Source organism: Hyperolius riggenbachi, chromosome 7, assembly GCF_040937935.1.
Source record: "Hyperolius riggenbachi isolate aHypRig1 chromosome 7, aHypRig1.pri, whole genome shotgun sequence".
In the NCBI taxonomy this organism is placed as follows: domain Eukaryota; kingdom Metazoa; phylum Chordata; class Amphibia; order Anura; family Hyperoliidae; genus Hyperolius; species Hyperolius riggenbachi.
This window is the reverse complement of record NC_090652.1, coordinates 30,467,862-30,491,030: the sequence shown is the minus strand read 5'-3', so window position 1 is coordinate 30,491,030 and position 23,169 is coordinate 30,467,862. Positions and strand designations below refer to the sequence as shown.

Sequence of the window (23,169 nt, the reverse complement as noted above, 5' to 3'; positions counted from 1 at the left end):
TCACCTTCCTTGACTCCTCCTAGGCTGCCTGCGTCAGACATCAAGTCATCATCACATCACCACCGCGTGATGACATCTGATGTCCTGTAGCGGTACTGCAAGCTGTCAGTGTGCGGCGCCCATGGAGGAGTCGGCTTTCCGGGCTCTCTTCTCCTGTGTGTTCTCCTGGTCCCTGCTTCCTCCTGGATAAGCGGCTGGTCCCTAGTAAGTAGGCAGATCTACTTGTGACCTGTAGCTGTGTGACTGTCCCTAAAGAGTAAGGGTTCGTGAGTCCACGGGGGTGGGGGCGCAATTTTTAAACCCTCGCCCTGGGCGCAATCTAGCCCAGAAACTGCCCTGTCTCTCACACACCTAAGGTGCCCTTCACACAGCATGCTTTTCCATATTGTGCCACGTGTTACCTTCATTCCATGCCCCCACCACACATTAACTACTTCAAGACCGCCTCACGCCAATTGGTGTCAAGTCCTGGGGCTGCAGTCTTCCAGGGAATGGCCGCGCGCATGCGTGATCGTTCCCTGCCAGCTCTGTAATTAGCCTGCTAAATGCCGATCGCGGCTGCTTGTAAACGTAAGGGGAATGGGGAAAGAAATCCCCTTTGTTTACAACTGTACAGCCCTGCAGTCCCCGGCAGCTCTGTACGAGATCAGCGATCCCCAGCCTCTGATTGGCCGGGGAGCGCCGTCCTCTCATAGGCTGATGCCTATGAGAGGTGGAATAGGACAGATCGTCGTCCTGTTCCAATTCTGAGGGAAGGGGAAGGAGGAGGGAGGGAGGGAGAGCCTCATAGAGCCTGGGGGAAAAAAAATATAAACAAACGGCCGCAGCGATCGGACCCCTCCGGCGGTATGTCCCCTTATGGACAAAAAAAGGAGGCGAGTCCGATCGCTGGGCTCCTACGCTGGGTTGTGCAGGAGGCTGAAAAGACTGCACAGCTCAGTACTGCAAAAAACGGCCTGGTCTTTAGGGGGGGTTAGCACTATGGTCGTCAAGTGGTTAATAAGGCCTCTGACTGATCTGCGCACTGGCTGAGCATTTTAGCATCCCTTCTGCTGCCCACGAGTGCCATTTGGATGCAGTGTAAATGTAGCTGAATGGCAGTGGTTGTAGCACCACGCGTGTCAGTGACATGTCGTGTCTGAGCATGGCTGCGGTAAGATGGGACTCCAGAGGAAGGCTGCCTGTCCAGAGTCTGTACTGAGCGCTAACAAGCACATGGCTAGTGCAGGAGAGCAATCAGCTGCCCTTCTGAAAGAGGCCCGGTCTGCCCATGATGCCAAGTGAGGCGACTTCCTCAGGTGGCAGAAGTCTGGGGGCAGCATCAGGAAGTGAAGCGAAGCCTGGCCAACCTATACTGGGGGCAACTGTAGCTAGCTACCAATACTGGGGGCACCTATACTGGCTACCTACTTATACTGAGGGTGTTTAGGGGGGGGGCTCACTGCAGCTATAACATGTGCACATTGTCAGGTGCTGTGCAATCATTCCAATTTGGGGGGGGATCCACACACGTTTGCCTCAGGCAGCAAAAAGTCTAGAACCGGCCCTGCTTACTGTAATGTATTGGGCCATGTTCCCTTCTCCAATATGGCTGACAGACCACTTCCGCCCTAACAATGATGTCACAATTGACATCACACTCCACCCATAGCTAACAAATCAGCTACTGAAGCCAACAGACAAGCGGCGACGCCTTGCAGGCACTCCTAGCTGGGGCTCCTCTTACTTTATGGTAATTATCATACTTTCAAACTTTCATATTGAAGTGAAAAAGCGCTCTGTATATATGCAGCATTTTTATCATAGAGCGCACTAGTTAACAGTGTACTACAAATGATTATGTACAGCCCGGATCTAAGTGTTTAGTTTTATGGTCCTTTCACACTGTGCATGTTGCGTTGTGATACCATTGCAAAGGTGCTAGAAAGAAAGTCATGCTGTGCATTAGCCATATAAACAGTGAAGCATACAGTACAATAAAAGTATGCTTCACTCCCACTGTAAACTCACTCAGTGCCCACTAAATGCACTGCATGCTGTGCGTCACTCCCACTGAACCACATTGCAGAGGAATATCATGGCATCGCTTTGCATTGTGATGTGATGATACTGTCTGTTGCAATGGGCCACCACAGTTGTCTTCTGAATATCAGAGGCATGTGTAAGGTTTTGCTCACATTATAAATCGCTAGCGCTATCGCAAGTGTTGAGCGATTTATAGAGCGCTTTTTAATTCGCTTTTCCCTGCGCTTTGCGCTTACAAAATCACTTTTGAAAGCGCGTTTCTAAGCGCTTTTGCTCAGCGATTAATTTTGACACTTCCTGACATCAGTTAGGAAGTAAACGCTTGTACCCAGAAATGAATAAATATTATGTATTTATTCATTAAAGCGTTCGGGAAGTCGCTATACAAAGCGCTTTTTCAAGTGCTTTGCAATTTCCCTATACTTTCTGTTGAACGCAAACGCTCATGAAATGGTACAGGTAGCGCGTTTGTGATTCAATAGAAAGCAGAGCGCTCATATTTGAACACTCCCATAGGAAATCATTACACAAGCGCTTTTAAAACGATTTCCAAAATCAACAGCGTTTTTTAAAAAAATGCGGCAAACGCTCATAGGGCTTGATTCACTAAACCGTAATAACTCAAATATCACACCTTATCAGAGTAGCATAGCGAGTGCTATGAACTTATGCCTGCTAATTGGCAATGGCACTCGTCCTGTTTTTTGCAAAAAGGGTGTGTGCATCAATCACCAAGTGAACCCTTAAATACCCGGCTTAGCAGATGAGGCCTAATTAGCTTATTCATGAGACACTGCTCAAGCAAATCTGCATTCGCTTTCGCATGCCAGGATATGCAGAGTCTTGCCAACTAACTCACTGCAAAATGTTTGCCCTGCGGGGGATTATTTTGCGCAGCAATTAGCACTTATCCAGGATCGCCACGTGGAGGCCCCCCCAGGATCCCAGGAAAAGGGGGGCCAACAGGGCACTCCAAGCACACTCACTGCTCAGAGACCCTGCAGTCACCCCCCCGGGGGGGAGGCTAAGAAGCGCAGGCGGCCCCCCCCAAGCACTGCCACCGCCAGAGAGAGCCGCCCCCACCCACCTCCCAAAGGATAGGACCTACCTTATTCCGTATTGCGTCCAAGTGCATTATTATGCCAGGCCAAATGTGCGCAACTTGGGAGCACTACAAAAGTGGGGGAGTGGAACAGAGGTCACCCCAAGCCAGATAAAGCTCAGGGTGACTCTACAGCTCCACACCCCAATGGGGAAACAGGCTGCAGATGGGGAAACAGGCTGCAGACAGCCCATATAGAATGGCACTCGTCCTGCCCTGAGCCCTGCGGGTCCGTAGCACTCGCTATGCTACTCTGATAAGGCGTGATAACTTTAATAAGGTGTGATATTTGAGTTATCACGGTTTAGTAAATCAACCCCATAGTGTGAACAAGCCCTAAGACCGTGCTAGGAGATCACAGAGCACAAAGATTCTTCTATATACCATAACGTGAGAGTGCTATAATGCTAGCTTGCATGGAAATTCTATGCATCTTGAAATTTGGCTATGCATAGATATTTCTCCCACCCAGCATGGGTATATGTAAAAATACACCACAAAACACATTATCCTACTTCTTCTGAGCACGGCGGTACCACATGTGTGGCACTTTTTTGCAGCCTAACTGCGCTAAGGGGCCCAAAGTCCAATGAGTACATTTAGGATTTCACAGGTCATTTTGAGACATTTGGGTTCAAGACTAATCCTCACGGTTTAGGGCCCCTAAAATGCCAGGGCAGTAAAGGAACCCCACAAGTGACCCCATTTTAGAAAGAAGACACCCCAAGGTATTCCGTTAGGTGTATGGAGAGTTCATAGAAGATTTTATTTTTTGTCACAAGTTAGCGGAAAATGACACTTTGTGCAAAAAAAACAATAAAAATCAATTTCCGCTAATTTGTGACAAAAAATAAAATCTTCTATGAACTCACCATACACCTAACGGAATACCTTGGGGTGTCTTCTTTCTAAAATGGAGTCATTTGTGGGGTTCCTTCCTATACTGCCCTGGCATTTTAGGGGCCCTAAACCGTGAGGAGTAGTCTTGAAACCAAATGTCTCAAAATGACCTGTGAAATCCTAAAGGTACTCATTGGACTTTGGGCCCCTTAGCACAGTTAGGCTGCAAAAAAGTGCCACACATGTGGTATCGCCGTACTCAGGAGAAGTAGTATAATGTGTTTTGGGGTGTATTTTTACACATACCCATGCTGAGTGGGAGAAATATCTCTGTAAATGGACAATTGTGTGTTAAAAAAAAAATCAAAAAATTGTCATTTACAGAGATATTTCTCCCACCCAGCATGGGTATGTGTAAAAATACACCCCAAAACACACTATACTACTTCTCCTGAGTACGGCAATACCACATGGACAGTAAACACACCCCACAAATGACCCCATTTTGGAAAGTAGACACTTCAAGGTATTCAGAAAGGAGCATAGTGAGTCCGTGGCAGATTTCATTTTATTTTTTGGTCGCAAGTTAGCAGAAATGGAAACCTTTTTTTTTTTTTTTTTTTTTTTGTCACAAAGTGTCATTTTCCGCTAACCTGTGACAAAAAAATAAAATCTTCTATGAACTCACCATGCCTCTCAGTGAATACTTTGGGGTGTCTTTTTTTCCCAAAATGGGGTCATTTGGGGGGTATTTATACTATCCTGGAATTTTAGCACCTCATGAAACATGACAGGTGGTCAGAAAAGTCAGAGATGCTTCAAAATGGGAAAATTCACTTTTGGCACCATAGTTTGTAAACGCTATAAGGCTAAGTTCACAGTGGGACGTTAAAGTTGCGCGTTAAAACAGCATTTAACGCAGTATAACTCACTGCAATGAAAAATCAATGCCCTGTTCACAGTGCACACGTTGCGTTAGTGTCTAACGCTGCACGTTAAGTAGAAGTACTGCATGCAGTGCGTTATACACGTTATTCGCTGCATTGGACTGTTTGCACATGCTCAGTAATGACTTGGAAGCATACTTTTCATTGCCTGTATTTTTTACTGTATCTGCTGTATGCGACGGTAACGCTGTGTTGCCACTTTTCGGGCGCGTTGCGTTGTAAGCTTGCGGTGCGACTTTAACGTGGCATCAAAACGCAACGTCCCACTGTGAATCTAGCCTATAACTTTTACCCAAACCAATAAATATACACTGAATGTTTTTTTGTTTTTTTTTATCAAAGACATGTAGCACAATACATTTGGACAAAAAGGTATACAGAAATTTTACTTTATTTGAAAAATGTCAGCACAGAAAGTAAAAAAAAAATATCTTTTTTTTGACAAAATTCATGTCTTTTTTGATGAATATAATAAAAAACTAAAACTCGCAGCAGCAATCAAATAGCGCCAAAAGAAAGCTGTATTAGTGACAAGAAAAGGAGGTAAAATTCATTTAGGTGGTAGGTTGTATGACCGAGCAATAAATCGTGAAAGCTGCAGTGGTCTGAATGGAGAAAAAGGCTCTGATCCTTAACCATTTACCGCCATCCTAACGTATTAAAACGTCATGCTTACCGCTATTAACAGCAACATGACGTTTTAATACGTCGCGCATTCCCGCCGCTGCTACCGCCGTGTGTCCGCCGCTACCGCCGCCATTACCGTCGGGATCCCGTGCTGGGCGATTGGGGAAGAGGACTGAACAGTCCTCTACCCAATCGCAGTGCCTGGAGTGAATGGACGTGACCGCGAACAGCGGCTACGTCCATTCACATAAACAGGAAATGTAACAGTTTAATAAAGTGTGTAAAAAAAAAAAAAAAAAGTGAACACGTCCTATGAGTGTTCACCAGCGCCATCTTGTGGCCAAAAAGTATATTACACTGACAAAATACATACATTTTCAAGTATATACACATCATTAATAAAATTACACTTCCAACCCTCCCCCCCAAAAAAAACACTTGTAAAAAAAAAAAATCAGCTTAAAAAAAATAAATAAATAGTTACCTTAGGGACTCAGCTTTTTTTATTCTATATTTTATGGGGAAAAATTAATTTTAATTTATTACATAGGGGCTTGTAATTATGGCCAGAACAAACAGAAAAATAACCACTTATATTTCAAAATAATATACTGTCGCCATACATTGTGGTAGGGACATAATCTAAACGGTTTAATTATCGGGACCACTGGGCAAATAAAACGTGTTTGTTTTATCCACAGGAGAATGTTTAATTTTAAAACTATAAAGGCTGAACACTGAGAAATAATGATTTTTTTTCTTTTTTTTTCTGTTTTTCTCATTAAAATGCATTTAGAATAAAAAAATTCTTAGCAAAATGTACTATCCACAGAAAGCCTAATTGGTGGCGAAAAAAACGAGGTATAGATCATTTTCTTGTGATAAGTAGTAATAAAGTTATTAGGGAATAAAAGGGAGGAGCGCTGACAACTGAAAATTGCTCTGGTCCGTTAGGATAAAAACCCTTGGGGGTGAACTGGTTAAAGGGATACTGTAGGGGGGTCGGGGGAAAATGAGTTGAACTTACCCAGGTCTTGTAATGGTCCCCCGCAGACATCCTGTGCCCGCGCAGCCACTCACCGATTCTCCGGCCCGCCTTCGGGTCACTTCTGGAATTTCAGACTTTAAAGTCTGAAAACCACTGCGCCTGCGTTGCCGTGTCCTCACTTCCCCTGATGTCACCAGGAGCACACGGCGCAATCGCAGACCATAATGGGCCTGTGCAGTACACTCCTGCTAACATCAGCAGGAACGAGGACACTGCAACGCAGGCGCAGTGATTTTCAGACTGAAATTCCAGAAGTGACCCGGAGGCGGGCCGGAGAATCGGTGAGTGGCTGCGCGGGCACAGGATGTCTGCGGGGGACCATTAGAAGCCCTGGGTAAGTTCAGCTCATTTTCCCCCAACCCCCCCCCTACAGTATCCCTTTAAAGAGAACCCGAGGTTGGATTTAATTATGTTACTGGGGCACAGAGGCTGGTTGTGCACACTCACCCTGGAAATGCCCTGTTTGAGCTCCTTCCATCAGGTTAACGTTTTAGATCAATCCGCACACACAGACTGAAAGGCAGCTTTTTCCCATCTGCCATAAACTTGATGAACTCTGACTCCTCTCTGAAATAATTCATACTGTGTACAAATTCTTTAAACACCTGTAATACCTGGCATACTTGTATAATTTCTTCTCTTCCTTGTTACTATAACTATGTTACCTATATGCACCGTGGGGTTGTCATGAAAAGTAATTTTGTTGTGTTACACAATGACAATAAAGTGAATTGAATTGAATAACACCAGCCTCTGTTGCCCCATGGTGTGCCTCAAAGACCCCCCTGCGCGCCGCTATACCCCCCGCAGTGCTGGCGACATGCAGCGTGTCGCCAGCACAATGTTTACCTAAGCGCTGTCTGTCAGCGCCGCTCCCCCGCATCGGCGCTACCCGCCCGCATCACTTCCCTCCTATCAGCGGGAGGGAAGGGACACGGACAGGTAGCGCCGATGCGGGGGAGCGGCGCTGACTGACTGCGCATAGGTAAACATTGTGCTGGCGACGCGCTGCGTGTCGCCAGCACTGCGGGGGGTATAGCGGCGCGCAGGGGGGGTCCTGGAGGCACACCATGGGGCAACAGAGGCTGGTGTTAGTGTGTTCCACTAACATAAGTAAATCCCACCTCGGGTTCTCTTTAAGGGGCGAAAAGACTGTGGTCCTCAAGTGGTTAAGGTGGGTACACACATCAGATAAAGGTGGGTACACACGTCAGATAAAAGTCTTTGGAAAATGAAAGATCACAGACCAATTTTACCCCCTTCCATGCAGCATGAGAGCCATACTCTACACAGTCTATTCTATGGAGCTGAACTCCCCATCAGACAGAAATCTTTGCAAGATGCTGCACACAAAGATGCTGTAGACATTCAACAGATCAGTATCTGCAAAAGCATCTTGCAAAGATTTCTATCTGATGGGGAGTTCAGCTCCATAGAATAGACTGTGTAGAGTATGGCTCTCATACTCCATGGAAGGGGGTAAAATTGGTCTGTGATCTTTCATTTTCCAAAGACTTTTATCTGATGTGTGAATGCACCTTAACTAGGTGTTTACTTTAATATGTGTTTGTTTCTCCCCCTAACACTGTTCTTGTAGACCTTCTTCTTTTGACCTTCTTCATCCTGCAGACATCATGGCTCACTCACCGATGAAATACGTGAAGGGAATGCCCACAGAAGGGCCCTTTGCAGAAAACTGGATGAATGTGCAGAATTTCCAGGCCAGAGAAGACGATGTGATGATTAACACTTACCCCAAATCTGGTAAGTTCCTCTCTACACTGAGGACTGGTGATGAGCACAAATTTCACATAATCGTAATTTCGTATCCTAATTCACAATTACAATGCAAAATCATAATGCGGAAAGTTGGGAAAATTTGTTATTAATTTTGCATGTAAACGTAATCCCTCCGTAATTTTGCCTAATTATGCTAAATTTTGCATAAGTTTGTACCAACTTACCGGTTAATAACAAAGCCCCCGTACATTCTATCATTACCAAAATTGCTACGTATGTTAAGGGGATTATTGGGAACAAGCTAAAAAGACCATGTAGTTTTGAGATAATTGATTTTGAAAATGCAAAAGGAAAAATGTTTTTTAAACTCAGAAAAAAATGAAAGTTTAAAAATCCTTTTGTCCTTTGCATTTTCAGAATCCATTATCTCAAAAACTAAAAATTATTTTTTTGACTGGTTTCCAATATTCCCCCTTTTATATAGCTTGTACAGGGACTTTGCGATTAACAGCTAAAGTCGACGCAAAATTATGGATGGATTAACCTCCCTGGCGGTAAGCCCGACACATTGTCAGGCTAGCCGCCGCGGGGGATCACATGGCCCCAGGAGGATTTTTTTAAAAATAAAATTTGTTCTATATTGTTAAGCTAGCACTTGGCTAGCTAAGTATGTCCCCCAAGTGCCTCCGGTCCCCACCGATCGCCCCTGATTACCGCCGTAATACGTACCCCCCAGGGATCCCGCGATGGCGCAGCCTCCCAATCAGCTCCAGGCTTCGCTATGGGGAGGATCGGGACTGCGCATGACGTCTGACGTCATGCCCGATCGTCGCCATAGCGACGACTGAAGCTGAAATGTGAAGCTGCGGCTCTCGCGGGAACGCGGAGGGGTAGATATTGCCACCGGCGATCGGGGGGTTTAGTTAGGTGCCGGGGGGCTTGTGGGGCATAGTCAGCTAGCGAAGTGCTAGCTTAGGCATATAAATTTCATTTTATTACAAACAAATCCTCCCGCGGACGCAGCCACTAAAACTGGCGGTATGATTATTTCCTGATTTCCACTCCCCCCCCCCCCCCCAAAAGCAGTGCAATTTTATACTTATGCCCCACCCATCAGCAGGATTTTACACTGGGGCCACCCAGCACTGTTTCTTTCTCTCTAACACTAATGTTGGGCCACCGTGGCGTGGTGCGGTTCACCGGCCAGCAGACTCATCAGTGTTCCCAGTAATCTTGTACCATGGCACGAGCCATGGGGTGCCAAACCCTAGACCAAGAATGTCCCTGGAAGCGTAAGTACTTATGGACAGTTACATTTTCAGTGGATCTGGGTGCTCCTGGTCTCGCCGCTTGTGACTCACACCATAGGGAAGGAGGCCCTTGGGCTTAGTTAAAGGACCACTATCGCGAAAAAAGTAGGCAATTTGACAGAACTGACAGGATTTGGGCCAGTCCATCTCCTCATGGGGGATTCTCTGGGTTTTTTTTGTTTTCAACAGCATTTCCTGAACAGTAGTTTAGCTGCTAAAATAGTAAGATACCAGCCAGCCTCCCTACTCACCTGCACACTATTTTGTCATTTAGACTTTGCAATTGCCAATCAGGAAATGCTGTTGAAAACAAAGAAAGAGACTCCCCCATGAGGAGATGGACTGGCCCAAAACCTGTTGGTTCTGTCAGATTTTAACTGCCTACCTTTTTTCGCAACATTGGTCCTTTAAGTGTAGAGCAACAAGGGCAGGGCATGATACTTACCTGCTTACTTTCCTCACTCCCCATCAAATCAGTTTTACTGCAGGACTGGGCTCTAGTCTAGTTTAGGGGACCCAGCAGGAATCCTCATAGGGAAATTCAGCTAACTTGACTGGGTGGATGGCACCCTCTCCAACTGCTGGGTTTCCTATAGGTTATAGTAAACGACGCCCACACTATTTGGCCAATCACTGTACTTTGTGCTGTAGAGGGTGCTGTGATTGGAGAACTGTTCCCTATGAGGTTTCCTGCTGGGTCCCCTAAAGTAAACTAGCGCCCCAGACTAAGCCCCATAACCCCAAGGAAGGAGGGCTGGAAGATGGGTGGGGGAGGGCATATATTTCCTGGGGGGTCCGGTAGACTGTAGTTATGCCCCTGCCTGGTCTGCCCCACTGCTGGAAAGTTCTTCCGTTTGTGTTGTCTCTTTATAATGAGGACATTTTTTTTCCAGGAACAACGTGGGCGTGTGAGATTGTGGATCTGATCTTCAATGCTGGAGACTCAAAGAAGACCGACCGAGAGGCAATCTATGAGCGTGTGCCCTTCCTAGAGTTGGCTATGGCCAATATGCCTCCAAGTAAGCAAGAACTTAACTTCTTAGGGACCGACGCAGTACAAATGTACGTCGGGCGGATGGCGCTGCGGTTCTGACCGGACGTAAACTCTACGTCCCATTCACCGCGAGCCCCCGCAGGTTCCCGCCGCTCTGCCCCTGCCGCAATGTGATGCCCTGCCGCCTCTATGATGGCAGAGTGCTGTGCGCCGGGCAGGAGCCGTTATCATTGGCTCCTGGCCCTGTCATTCCTGTAAGCCATTCCCATTGGCTTACATTGAGTGACAGGGTCAGGAGCCAATGAAAGCGGCTCCTGACCTGTGCACAGCACTCTGCTGCGGTCATAGAGACGGCAGAGAGAGCAGCCTGCGGCGGGGACAGAGCGGCGAGACCGGCGGATTATTGCGGCGATTCGTCGGGATGCAGCGTTTTAGTGTACCAGCAGCCTCTGGTCCTTAAGGGGGCAGAGGCTGCTGGTACCGAAGTGGTTAAAGTGAACTTTTACCAACTTCTGACAAAATTTTTTTTTTTTTTTTTTTTTTTTATAGTGTTTCATATCTGTATATGTTTAGGGAATATAAACATCTATAGCAATGCCATAATGACTTATTATTATTATTATTTTTTTTTTGTATTCTCAACCTTGTGCTGATTCTTTGAAACCAGCCCAGTTACCACTTCTTGGTGATTTATTTCACTCACCATATCTGCCAACGGATCTGACACTTATCGTTACATCACCCAAAATCAGACTGCAATAAAGTATATTAACGTTTTAGCAGCCAAATAAAATACAACTTGATTTGGCTGCAAGGTCGAATTTTTCCTGCTGCTGGGGAAGTGTGCCTCCCCTAGCCTGGCAGGATTGGCAGGGTACGTGGCGGTGGGGTAGGGGTGGCGTAGGGAGCTTTTTATACATACCTGGCTGGATCGGCTTCTTCTTCCTCCTCCGCCATGGCATCGACTTTTCGGTTCCGATCACAAGACATGACATATGATCAGAATCCAGGAGAATGTGTCAGCATTACAGCGCCACTCAGTGGTGGCATAGTGGTTAGCGCTCTCACCTTGCAGCGCTGGGTCCCCAGTTCAAATCCCAGCCAGGTCAACATCCACAAGGAGTTGGTATGTTCTCCATGTGGGTTTCCTCCGGGTACCCCGGCTTCCTCCTACATCCCAAAAACATACAGATAAGTTAATTGGCTTCCCCTTAAATTGGCCCTAGACTACGATACATACACTACAGTATACACATATAACTATGGTAGGGATTAGACTGTGAGCCCCTCTTAGGGACAGTTAGGTGACAATATACTCTGTACAGCGCTGTGTAAGATGTTGGCGCTATATAAATACAAAATAATAATTTAAAAAAGAGGGGTGATGGAAATATCTCTTCCATCAACCCTCTTCCACCACCAGGTGGCGCTGAAACGCTGGCATAGTCTCCTGGTTCCCAATCATGTCATCATGTGATCAGGACCCAGAAGACTTGCCGGAAGTTCAGAGCCGCCGGTGGAAGAAGAGGAGAAGCTGCCTGGAACAGGTAAATATAACTGCTCCACTCTGACCACTCATTCGTCTGCACTACGCAACCGAACGAGATATGCCGACGGATGCTTCCCGTGGACAAGCAGCTATCAAACAAACCATTTTGTTTGAAGCTGCTATTGGGTTAATATAATTCTTGGAATATCCATAGTTCTCATGGGGGAACAGTTTAGTTCAACAAACTTAACAACAACAAAAACACTAATCGGGGTTCTTGATTGACTCCCTTGAGTCCGAACGTGACATGAGTGCTTCTGACGGATGGGTCTATGTACTGAAAATGTTCAGCTGCAGTCCCTGAAAATGTAGAGAGGCCATTACATTTTGTCCTGTCCTCATCTGCAGCAACCCAAATCCTTGATAATATGAAGGGACGTCGTCTGATCAAATCTCATTTACCTGCTGAACTTGTTCCAAAGAGCTTCTGGGAAAATAACTGCAAGGTATGATGGGTGAGGTGTGTTCTGAATTCCATTTTTAAAAGAGAATCCAGCCATAATTTCTGAAGATCCCAGTTTGTCTATTTCTGAAGAGTCTAATTTATCGTTAAGTCCTAAAAGCTTACAAACTCTGGTCCAACCTTCTGTTTGGAGATCTTGGTCTTTCCTTTATGCTTTATCATTATACAAATATTGGTCTAGCTTTCATTCTTCGGTCCAACCTTCTTTCTGGAGATCCTGGTCTACTCTGTCCTTCATGGTTTATCATTCTACAAACCCTGGCTTAACTTTCATTCTTCGGTCCAACCTTCTGTCTGGAGACCCTGGTCTATCCTTCATGGTTTATCCATTATGCAAACCCTGGTCTAGCTTTCATTCTTCCATCCAACCTTCTGTCTGGTGGATATCTTGGTCTATCCTTCACAGTTTATCATTATACAAATATTGGTCTAGCTTTCATTCTTCGCGTTCTGTCTCTTATTTTCAGAAGCCTGGTCTGCTTCCTCTTTCTGGAGAACTTGGTCTTTTTTTAGGTGGTGGTGGTGGGGGGAGATAGTCTAGTCTGTCTTTCACTCCCACTGTTTTATCCTTGTTTTGTTTTGTTTTTTTCCTGGTCTATGATTCTGTTGTACCTGGTCTGTTTTTTATGGAGAGTCTGGTCTATCCATCTTACTGTAGAGTGCATCTTTCACTTTGTATCCTTTTGGAGAACATGACCCACTAAAATGTAAAAAATCTTCTTCAGATCTCATTCTAGAAGGCCTAGTCTCCTTCCTGGAAATGTCTAGTATAACTCTCTTTTTGGTTAATGTGGTCTTTCTGTCACTGTAGAGTATAGACTTTTGCACTTCTAGTGCATTTTTTCACTATCTAGTCTATCTCACTTTTTTTAAATCTTTTTTTGGAAACATTCCCTACTTTGTTCTGGTAAAAGCCTGATTTTTTCATTATAGAAAACCTAGTCTATCTCTTGCTGGAGAGCTCAGTATAATGTGCTCTAGAGAAACTGCTTAAGGCTCTTGCTGTGTTTTATAGCGTGTAGTTTGATCTTCTTCCAAAGGAGCAACTCTGTCTCTTCCTGGCCTGTTAGGCCCTTGAGAGACTAATGTACCACATTTTGAGAGCCTAATGCATAAGTAAAATTATCAAGCACAGTTTTTTTTTAAAGTGAAAGCAAAAAGATTAACTCTTTGCCGTCAGCACTGCAGCTAAAACGCTAAAAGAGTTTCCTCACTCATCCTCATCTAATTTATCTCTCCTTTGTATGTAATAAAGCATTTATACTTCTCATACTTCTCAAACGCTCACCAATGTGTTGTACATAGATTTTAAACATGAAAGAAGGGGGTTCTACATGGAGTAGGTGGGGGGCTGCCTTCTGAACATTGGTGTTACGCATAGAGGAGGCGGTTCTACACGGAATAGGAGGGGGGCTGCTCTACATTGGTGTTACACATAGAAGAGGGGGCTGCACACGGAATAAGAAGGGGGCTGCAGTATATGGATAAATCCAACCTTAATGAAAACTGTTGTCTTTCAGTCTAACCTCCCGCACCCTCTGACCTCCCATACAGATCATCTACGTGGCTCGGAATGGGAAAGACGTGGCCGTGTCCTACTATCACTTCCACAAAACGTTTTCTCTGTTTCCTGATCCCGGCCCTTGGGAAAGCTTCCTTGAACGCTATATGGAGGGAGAAGGTGGGTTTCAGTATATTTCTGTATGTGTACGGGGACATTTATTGGCTGGGTGTGTGATGTGTGAGGTCAGGTGACCCCCATAAAGTCTTGCTGTTGTTACAAAGTGTTTGTGTTTTGCCTCTGATAGTGGCGTACGGATCTTGGAGTGATCATGTGAAGAGCTGGTGGAAGATCAGACAACAGAGCCACGTACTCTTCCTGTTCTACGAGGACATGTTACAGGTAATGCGGACTGCCTTGGAGGACCAGAACCTCCAGTGCAGGGGGTGGAATATGCAGAGGAACTGTCCCGATAGATAGTAGTAGGGGGGGAAAAATAAAGCAATTCATTGCAAAGTGAGAAGTTAAAAAGTAGAAGAGAAACCAATAAATTATTGATATTCACCATGTAATTCGTTCATGTTGTTAGATCCACAATCAGCCTGCAGGCCATCATCTTTACTACTAGCAGTGGCAGACAAGAAAAAAAGACAGTACCAACTGCCATTATCTATAACTATGCCACTTAACAAGGCGATAGGCTAAAAATAAATATATATGCACACAGAGAGGTATTGCTTGCATGGCAGTTGGAAAAAGACATTATTTCCCACAATGCAACGAGGTTCACAGTCAGGAAACTGTCATGACTATGGTCATGATATCATAATGTGGGAGGGGTTTTACCACAATACCAGCCATACAGACTATTATGTAACTTTAATTTGTAGTCACCAAACCCAATTATACCAGATTAACTTAATTAAACCCAAGGATACCAGAGCCAAAGGGTTATTAAAACTGGGGCTAGCAGGCATGTATTTGATGCAGTCCTCATGCCCACTGCTCCGCCCATTCTCCTCCATCCCCCTCCTTGTTACCTAATCGCCACTGCAGCTCAGTCCAGGCTGCACAGGTCAGGCAGTAGTGCACAGGCGGGCGTGGCCAGGAATTCTCTGCGCATGTGCACAATGGCACATTCACAATTGCATCGTTTTGCTGTTGTGCGCTCAAGCAAAGCACTCCTGGCCGCACATGCAAGAAACAGAACTTTTTATCATACTTTCTTTTATTTACAGTTTAGATGCATTAGGAGTTGGAATCGGTGTACTTTTTCCCAACTATGACGACAGGTACCCAAAAATTGCTCCAACTCCACAACCCTGAAAGCTACAGACATTTATTTGAATTGTCTGTCTTCACAACTGTGTCTGTTTCAGCACACAAAAAAGATTGTGGCTCCTTCTATATTCACAGCCAGTACTGAAAGTGGGAATGCCAGCCATAAAATTAAATTCCATTTACCCACTGCCCTGTGTTTATTATGCAGTCTACAACCTGACTCTGCATTGCAATCATTCCAATATAATCATAAATGTTTCTGCTGTATTAAATCTTATCTCAGTCAGCCTGGCTCTTTTCTCATACCTTTGCCAGGGATAGGGAAGCTAAAAATAGCCTTATCTTCCCTTCTTTCCCTCCCACATTCCTGCTCTTCGCTGATTGGCTGTGGGCAGATCTGTGTAACACGAGACTCAGAAGGGAAATAGAACATAAATCGCCTCACCCTTCTGCAGAAGCTGCTGAAATCCAATCTATGTTCTGCTCAATTGTGTTTAAAAATCAAACTAGATGTGACAGTGCAGTTCTGCATACACCATTCCAGGAAGAGGAGTAAGGGAGGAAATGACATCAGGTTTGGCTTCAGTCAGAGGAAGTAAAGATGGAAAATGCCTGGAACAGTTTTCTCTTTATTTACTATAATTCACTGAAATCAAAACATGGACAGCACAATGCATATGTTATGTAAGCAGAACAAGTATTTATCTACTTATATGCGTGTTGTTTTTTCCTGGGACAGTATGGCTGACCATCGCCCCTCATTCTTGAAGGAACTTCAATTCCCCAAATCAAGCCCAGAGTGCATTATGACACTGGTGGTCCTTGTGTTCCTTCCAGGGAGACCATCCTACCACTGATCACCCTACAAACACTATCATTGCTTTGTAGCCGAACCATCAACCTTTATAACTAAGGCTCGGGCCACACTAGACCCGCTTGCTTGGTCCGGGCTCCCGGTTTCAGAAACCGGAACGCGAATCGATCTTTACTGCCCTTTTGCAGCAAACATTTTTGATCTGGTTGCGTTTTTATTTCCCCCCAAAAAAGGGATGGCTGAGGGGGAAGCAGCCAGGATGGGGGGAAGGCACAGCTGCGGAGAGGGGGGTCGCCCTCCCTCACCTGGTTCCCCCGTCCCCGCCCCCTTCAGCTATGTACGGCAAAAGTAAAATAAGCGAGCGGGGAAGCACTTCACTTCATCTGCTCGCTGTGACTTCCTGCTATGCTGCCCTCTAGTGGGCGGCATTGTCGGAAGTCACGCGGCGAGCAGAGGAAGAAAGGTAATTACTTCCCTTCTCACTCGCTCTTACTGTTGCCGCAAATAGCTGGAGGGGGAGCGGGGGCCTCAGGTGGGGGGGCAACCCCCCCCCCTCTCCCCGCCGATGTGCCCATCCCTGTCCTGGCTGCTACCCCCTCAGCCGTCCATTTTTTTGGGGTGGGCAAAAAATGCAAACTGATCAAAAACGTTTGCAAAAGGCTACCTGGGGGACACCTATTGGGGTGACGTGAAGGGGAGGAGCAGGCAGTAGGCAATGCGGATCTCCCTCTGTTTTGTGTGCAAGAATAGCCTGTGTAGAGGGGGATCCGTTTTTGCATTGCCTGTCACTACCCCTCTGTGTATCTGGGAGCGATCAGGGTCCGTGAAAACCCTGCAAATCCGGACCCTGCGTTCAGTTTTTCAGCACGGATCCCCCGGATCCGTTTTTTAACAGGGTGAAGACAGCCTCTTTTTTTTTTTTTTTAAACATTGGTATCCGTGGCTCCGGTTTTTATCCGGGCCCCAAAATGGAGCCACGAATAAGTGTTTAAAACAAGTGTGAACTGATCCTAAACCCATACAAGTCTGTAACCGTACTGTTCTATTTCACAGTAGCCTTGCATTTGCTTTACTTATCTCTAAGTTAGCCAATAAATGATATCATCCTGATTCAAAACTCCTTGTTTTTACTGATGGCTAACACGGTACAACACTCAACTGCTTCTACTTTTCCTGCAGGATCCCAAACATGCCATCCAGCAGGTGGCAGACTTCCTTAAGCAGGATCTCTCCCATGAGGCTTTGAATGAAATTCAGCGAAAAACATCTTTCCAGGCTATGAAAGAAAACCCACTGACCAACTACAGCACGTTTCCCAACTCCATAATGGACCAGTCTGTTACTCCATTCATGAGAAAAGGTGAGTCTTTCCCCCCACGTTGTAACTTTCCTCACCCATTTCTAACACAAGCCTTGTTAGAGGATTGGGATTTGTACACAGATAGGTAGGGTGACCATATTTTGATTTCCAAAAAAGAGGACGATCACAACAGCATGTGGGCGTGGTCATGGGTGGGGCCAAATATACAAGACCTTAGCAGTGTGCTGTCCAACTTCGCGGGCATGGAGGGCAGGTTTTTTTCCAGACCACATGGTGGAGGGCCGACCGACCACAAAATGCAATCAGATTCGCAGAAGATTTCCCCACAAAATGCAATGAGATTGGCAACAGATTTCCCCACAAATGGAATCCGATTGGCAGCATATTTCTCTACAAATGCAATGAGATTGGCAACAGATTTCCCCACAAATGCAATAAGATTGGCAACAGATTTCCCCACAAATGGAATCCGATTGGCAGCATATTTCTCTACAAATGCAATGAGATTGGCAACAGATTTCCCCACAAATGCAATAAGATTGGCAACAGATTTTCCCCACAAATGCAATAAGATTGGCAGCAGATTTCCCCACAAATGCTATAAGATTGGCAGCAGATTTCCTCACAAATGCTATAAGATTGGCTGCAGATTTCCCTACAAATGCTATAAGATTGGCAGCAGATTTCCCCACAAATGCTATAAGATTGGCAGCAGATTTCCTTACAAATGCTATAAGATTGGCCGCAGATTTCCCTACAAATGCTATAAGATTGGCAGCAGATTTCCCCACAAATGCTATAAGATTGGCAGCAGATTTCCCCACAAATGCTATAAGATTGGCAGCAGATTTCCCCACAAATGCTATAAGATTGGCAGCAGATTTCCCCACAAATGCTATAAGATTGGCAGCAGATTTCCCCACAAATGCAATAAGATTGGCAGCAGATTTCCCCACAAATGCTATAAGATTGGCAGCAGATTTCCCCACTAATGCAATGAGAATTGCTCTCACAGGCCACACAGCACCAGCGTGACAGATCTTATCTGGGGTTTCTTCCTGCTCTTGGCAGCCTATGTGTCCCTCACCTCAGCCCTGCTCCCAGGAGTTATCCAGGGGTCCCCTCCATAGCAGCCGGGGACCTGGTGAGGTTGGCCAGTTCTGCAACTGCACACAGCCATGCCGCCTGCGCATAATGCTCCCGGCCACACCAGGTCGCCAAATGCTATGGAGGGGACCCCAGAATAACGTCTGGGAGTAGAGGGACACATAGGCTGCAAGGGGCAGGAGGAAGCCCCAGATAAGATCTGTTTGTTTTTTATAAAAAGCCTTGATGTTTCCTTTAAATGCAATGTACCAGTGCTGCAACAAGCTGATAGTCAGCTAATACCAGCAATGAAAGGGTTACAGGAGACAGATGTGGGCTGTGCTAGCAGGGCTTGCCTGTTCAATGCACAGAAGACAAATGGAGAGAAGAGGTTAGCTTACCAATTAGAGTGTCTGTGGTGTCTGCATGGCCAGTGTCCCTGTCCCATCGGAGCTTCAAGAGCCAGGATGCTGGGACTGAGCTGAGGGGGACACTTGGCACTATGCAAGAACACTGCAGACACGAGGCAGGACTGGACTCTATTGGCAGTCTCTGCCATTTCAAATGAGGATAGGTGCACCACGCTATCTCCGAATCTCCTCACTGGCTGGCTGTGTCTGGCCCCGACCCGACCTCCTCTGTCCTCTATCCTTCTCCTCCTCCGGGCCAGCGAATTCTCCAGTCCACCCCTGGGCAGAGCAGAGCAGTGCAGCAGGGATTGATTGCCAAAGAGCCGTTTGGGGAGCCGAACATGAGTCAGAAGAGCCGCTTGCAGAGACAGTGTCTCTGCAAGTGGCTCTTCTGACTCGTGTTCGGCTCTCTGTCTCTGCAAGCGGCTCTTCTGACTCCAGTTCGGCTATCTTTCTCTGCAAGCGGCTCTTCTGCCGCTGGTGTTCAGCTCCTGTTCGGCTCTCTCACCGGACAATTCAAAATCCCGGCAGGACGGCCCGGACAGGTCTGAAAAAGTGGACCTGTCCGGGCAAAAGAGGACGCCTGGTCAGCCTAAGATAGGCATCCAGTATAACAAGTTAGAACTTTTTACTGAAGAAAAACATGCAGAGAGAAATCCTACACATGGGCGTAACAATAGGGCTTGCAGCACCTGCTCCCGCTCAGGCCCGTTTTGGGGTGCTGGAGGGGTCACAGCATGAGGGGAAAGCCATGGCCACACTCGGTGGGGAGGGGGATGGTCCCCCCCCCCTCCCTCACCTCGGGCTCTCCCCTCTGTGCTCCCCTCCATCTTAAATTTGTGTCTGGGCAGCGGGCAGATACATACCTTCCGTGCGCTCCACCGCGGATACTCCTCGCTCTAGTATCTGATGTTACTTCCTGTTTATACAGGAAGTGACGTCAGACGCTAGAAAGAGGAACATTCCCGGTGGAGCGCACGGAAGGTATGTATCTGTCCACTGCCCACCGCTGCCCAGACACAAATTTAACCTGGAGGGGAGCGCAGAGGGCAGAGCCCGAGGTGAGGGGGGGGGGGACCATCCCCCCCTCCCCACCAACTGTGGGCATGGCTTTCCCCTCATGCTGCGACCCCTCCAGCCCACCAAAATGGCCCCAAGCGGGGGGGGGGGGGCTGTCGGAATCTCTGCAGGGGGGCCTGGTGGCTCCTAGTTACACCCCTGATCATACACCATCATCAGGAATTGCAGCTTACTTAGAACAGAGAGAGGATACATTTACGATTTACGAGTGTAAAAAAAGCAATGAAATCTTCTATCTTTGGCAATCCAGAAAATGTACACTTCACCCCCTTGCTGATCCCTCAGTAGGCAATCTGATCTTAAGATGACGAGCCTTAGGGCCCGTTTTTTGCAAGTGCGGAAACTGGGCCGAATCTGCAGAGTTTCCCAGCAGGCAAATCGCTTGGGGAAAGACTGCCATAGGAAATAATGGCGGCACCGGCCGGATCACTTGCCCTGGCGATTCGGCCAACATTGCCATCAGTTTTCATGCGGGAGGCAGCGAATCCCATAGCCGTGCATGTCACGGCTTCTGGGATTCGCCTGCGTTCCCGCAGACCCGGAAGTGCAGCCGCGCATCTCACAGCCGCGTGCGGTGGCTAGTGGAAACGGGGCCCTAAGTTCACTCAGTCGCATTCTACAAGTTGGCAGTCCTCCTTGGTCTCCTGTAGCAAATCTTGATGTACAAAGGGGCCAGATGTTTTAATCAGGAGGCCTTGATGTACTCATGGATCCTCTAACATGGTTGGCAAGCCAATGCAGAGGCTAGGGGAAGGAATACAATTTGCATTCAGCTGCCACTAGTCAGACAGTGACCAAGAGAAGCAGAGGGCAGTTGTTTTGATAGCTTCCCATTTTGGATGTCACTGTTGGGCTATCAGAAATGAACCCTGATATCCTCCGGGTTGTTGGAGCAGTGCATTAACGTAAAGGTAGCACCAGCTGGAACCTTCCCCCGTAATACCAATCAACCAAGTAGCTGGAGACTTTTCAGATTCTCAGATCTCATAACGAGAGTCTGACAACCACCACACTATCCTCTGGGCTGTGGAACTCTTTCTCTTGTGTCAACTACTCGTCCCCAAGTAGCCTCAGCCCAATCCCCAGAGTCTCAGTTCCAACCCGTGCCACTTTCTAAAAGCGAGAGAGGAAAGTCCTGTAACTATTGTCACTTGTGCAGGCTTCCAGCATATAAATCTTCATAACTAAATTGATGGTAGCCATGAACAGGGCCGGCAAAATACCTCCGGGGGGGGGGGGGGTGACTGGCACCTCCATTCCAGAAAGCGTCAGTAGGGGCTCTTTCTTGCAGCCAAATTTCCCCCAAGCCAGCTGCTGTTTCTTCCCCTACCCTCCAACTTAGAGTCTGAAGCCATTTCAGTTACCTCTTTTTATTGTCCAGTTATCTTAAGCATTAAGATCAAGGCTGATTCGCCGCATCCCCGTGGCAGAACAAGATATTTATCCCCCCAAAATCCCCGGGGTAAAATTCCATGATTTTGCCCGGGAGAGGCAGAGCTGAACGCAGCAGCTTTGCCTCCAGTCCAGTCCAATCAATCTCCGCCGATTTCCGCCTCTCCCTGCCCCTCTCAGTGAAAGAAGACTGAGAGGGGCGGGGAGAGGTGGATATTGATGGGAGCAGAGGCGGAGCTACTGCACAAAGCTCTGTCTCTTCCAGGAAGCAAAATTCTGCGACCACAGAATTTTGCCCCAGGGATTTTTGGGGGATGAATACATCGTTCTGCTGTAGGAATGCAGTGAATCAGCTTTGATCTTAATGCTTAGACAACATGCGGGATAAAAACAGGCAATTGAAATGGCTTGAGACTCTCTTTAACTGGGCACCCTGGGGCCCTGGCAGAGTCTTTGGCAGAGGAGCATCTCACCTGTTCTGGTGGGCGCACTCCTCTGTCAGTCCATGGCTCTGTGAACTCCCCGACTTCATCCTCACAGCGGCGCCTCTCCTCCATGACCTGACGCATGTTATTACGTAATATCATGCCATGGGTCACAGAGAAGATGCAGTTAGCGGTGGATGAAGACAGGAGGGCACGGAGCCCAGACAGGTGAGACACTACTCTGCCGAAGACTCTGCAGGTGGCCCAGAAGCAATAGTCACTATTGCCCTCTTTGCCTCTATCGTAAAGCCGGCCCTGGCCATGAGGGCATCTGTTGTCTAAAATGCAAACTTCAGCTTTTACTGTCTGCGACAGAAGTTCAGCATGTCTTCTGGTGGGAGCCTACAAAGCCAGAGAGAAGAATATATTTGCATTTTGAAGTAAATTTCCATACAAAACAAAATAGTACATGTTGTGGTCCTCAGAAATAATATATGACAGAAAAAAAATAGAACTGCTATTATATTTTTCCAGGTATCTGCGGTGACTGGAAGAACAATTTCACGGTGGCTCAAAGCGAGAGGTTCGATGAGTATTATCGGAGAGAGATGTCCGGAACTGACCTGACCTTCTGCTTCTCAGAATAGCATCTCTCATGGACTTTGTGTTTTGTATGAAGTTCTCGGTATTGTCACTTCTCATTTTTGTACCGAAGTTCTCACTGAGGAAGATTTTACACATGGACTCAGTAGTGAGGATAAGATATTTATTGAGTATTGTCCTACAAACTAGATGGCAGCTGATGTTACGACTAAGCCTATAAAAATAAATATACAAAGAAAAGTGGAACACTTTTGTAGAGCAACCAATCAGCATCTTAAATTCATTCAGGAACTGAAACCATGTACAGCAAAGTGCCCGTTATCTGGAACTCAGACAACCGAAAGTCTCAACTAACTGGCATGCCTGATGAATAGCGGGGACTGTGTTTTAAAGCAGTAGGATCAGCCATACTATGCCAGGGAAAAAAACACATATATAAGTAGATAAATACTTGATCTACTTACATAACACTTGTATTGTACTGTCCACGTTTTCATTTCAGTGAATTTTATATAGTAAATGAAGAGAATTCTGTTCCTGTTGGGGGCCATGTCTTTTGCCCACAGTTTAGGCTAAATCTTGATGTCATTTCTTTCCTTAACTTTTTTTTC

General features: G+C 46.5%; 1 protein-coding gene across 2 annotated transcripts; it reads left to right on the top strand.

The window, feature by feature from the left end:
• Positions 1-1,662: 1,662 nt before the first annotated feature.
• LOC137524221 (sulfotransferase 1 family member D1-like) lies at positions 1,663-22,846 on the top strand. 2 transcript variants are annotated; one of them, XM_068243837.1, is made up of 8 exons: positions 1,663-1,732; positions 8,219-8,353; positions 10,533-10,658; positions 12,531-12,628; positions 14,200-14,326; positions 14,454-14,548; positions 17,421-17,601; positions 22,490-22,846. In XM_068243837.1, exons 2-8 carry the CDS (start codon positions 8,224-8,226, stop codon positions 22,600-22,602), a joined length of 870 nt encoding a protein of 289 aa, XP_068099938.1. In that variant the 5' UTR covers positions 1,663-1,732; positions 8,219-8,223; the 3' UTR covers positions 22,603-22,846. The 2 variants fall into 2 exon arrangements, with proteins under 2 accessions (XP_068099938.1, XP_068099939.1); XM_068243838.1 differs by having other exon boundaries at positions 1,678-1,732; positions 8,187-8,353.
• Positions 22,847-23,169: the final 323 nt, after the last annotated feature.

What these genes read in the sequence shown, in the direction of transcription:
- LOC137524221 (XM_068243837.1), top strand. Translation starts at nt 8,224, where the DNA reads ATGGCTCACTCACCGATGAAATACGTGAAGGGAATGCCCACAGAAGGG. An exon ending in TCTGGGAAAATAACTGCAAG is followed by an intron (nt 12,629 to 14,199) that starts GTATGATGGGTG and finishes CCTCCCATACAG; the next exon opens with ATCATCTACGTGGCTCGGAA. An exon ending in ACGCTATATGGAGGGAGAAG is followed by an intron (nt 14,327 to 14,453) that starts GTGGGTTTCAGT and finishes TGCCTCTGATAG; the next exon opens with TGGCGTACGGATCTTGGAGT.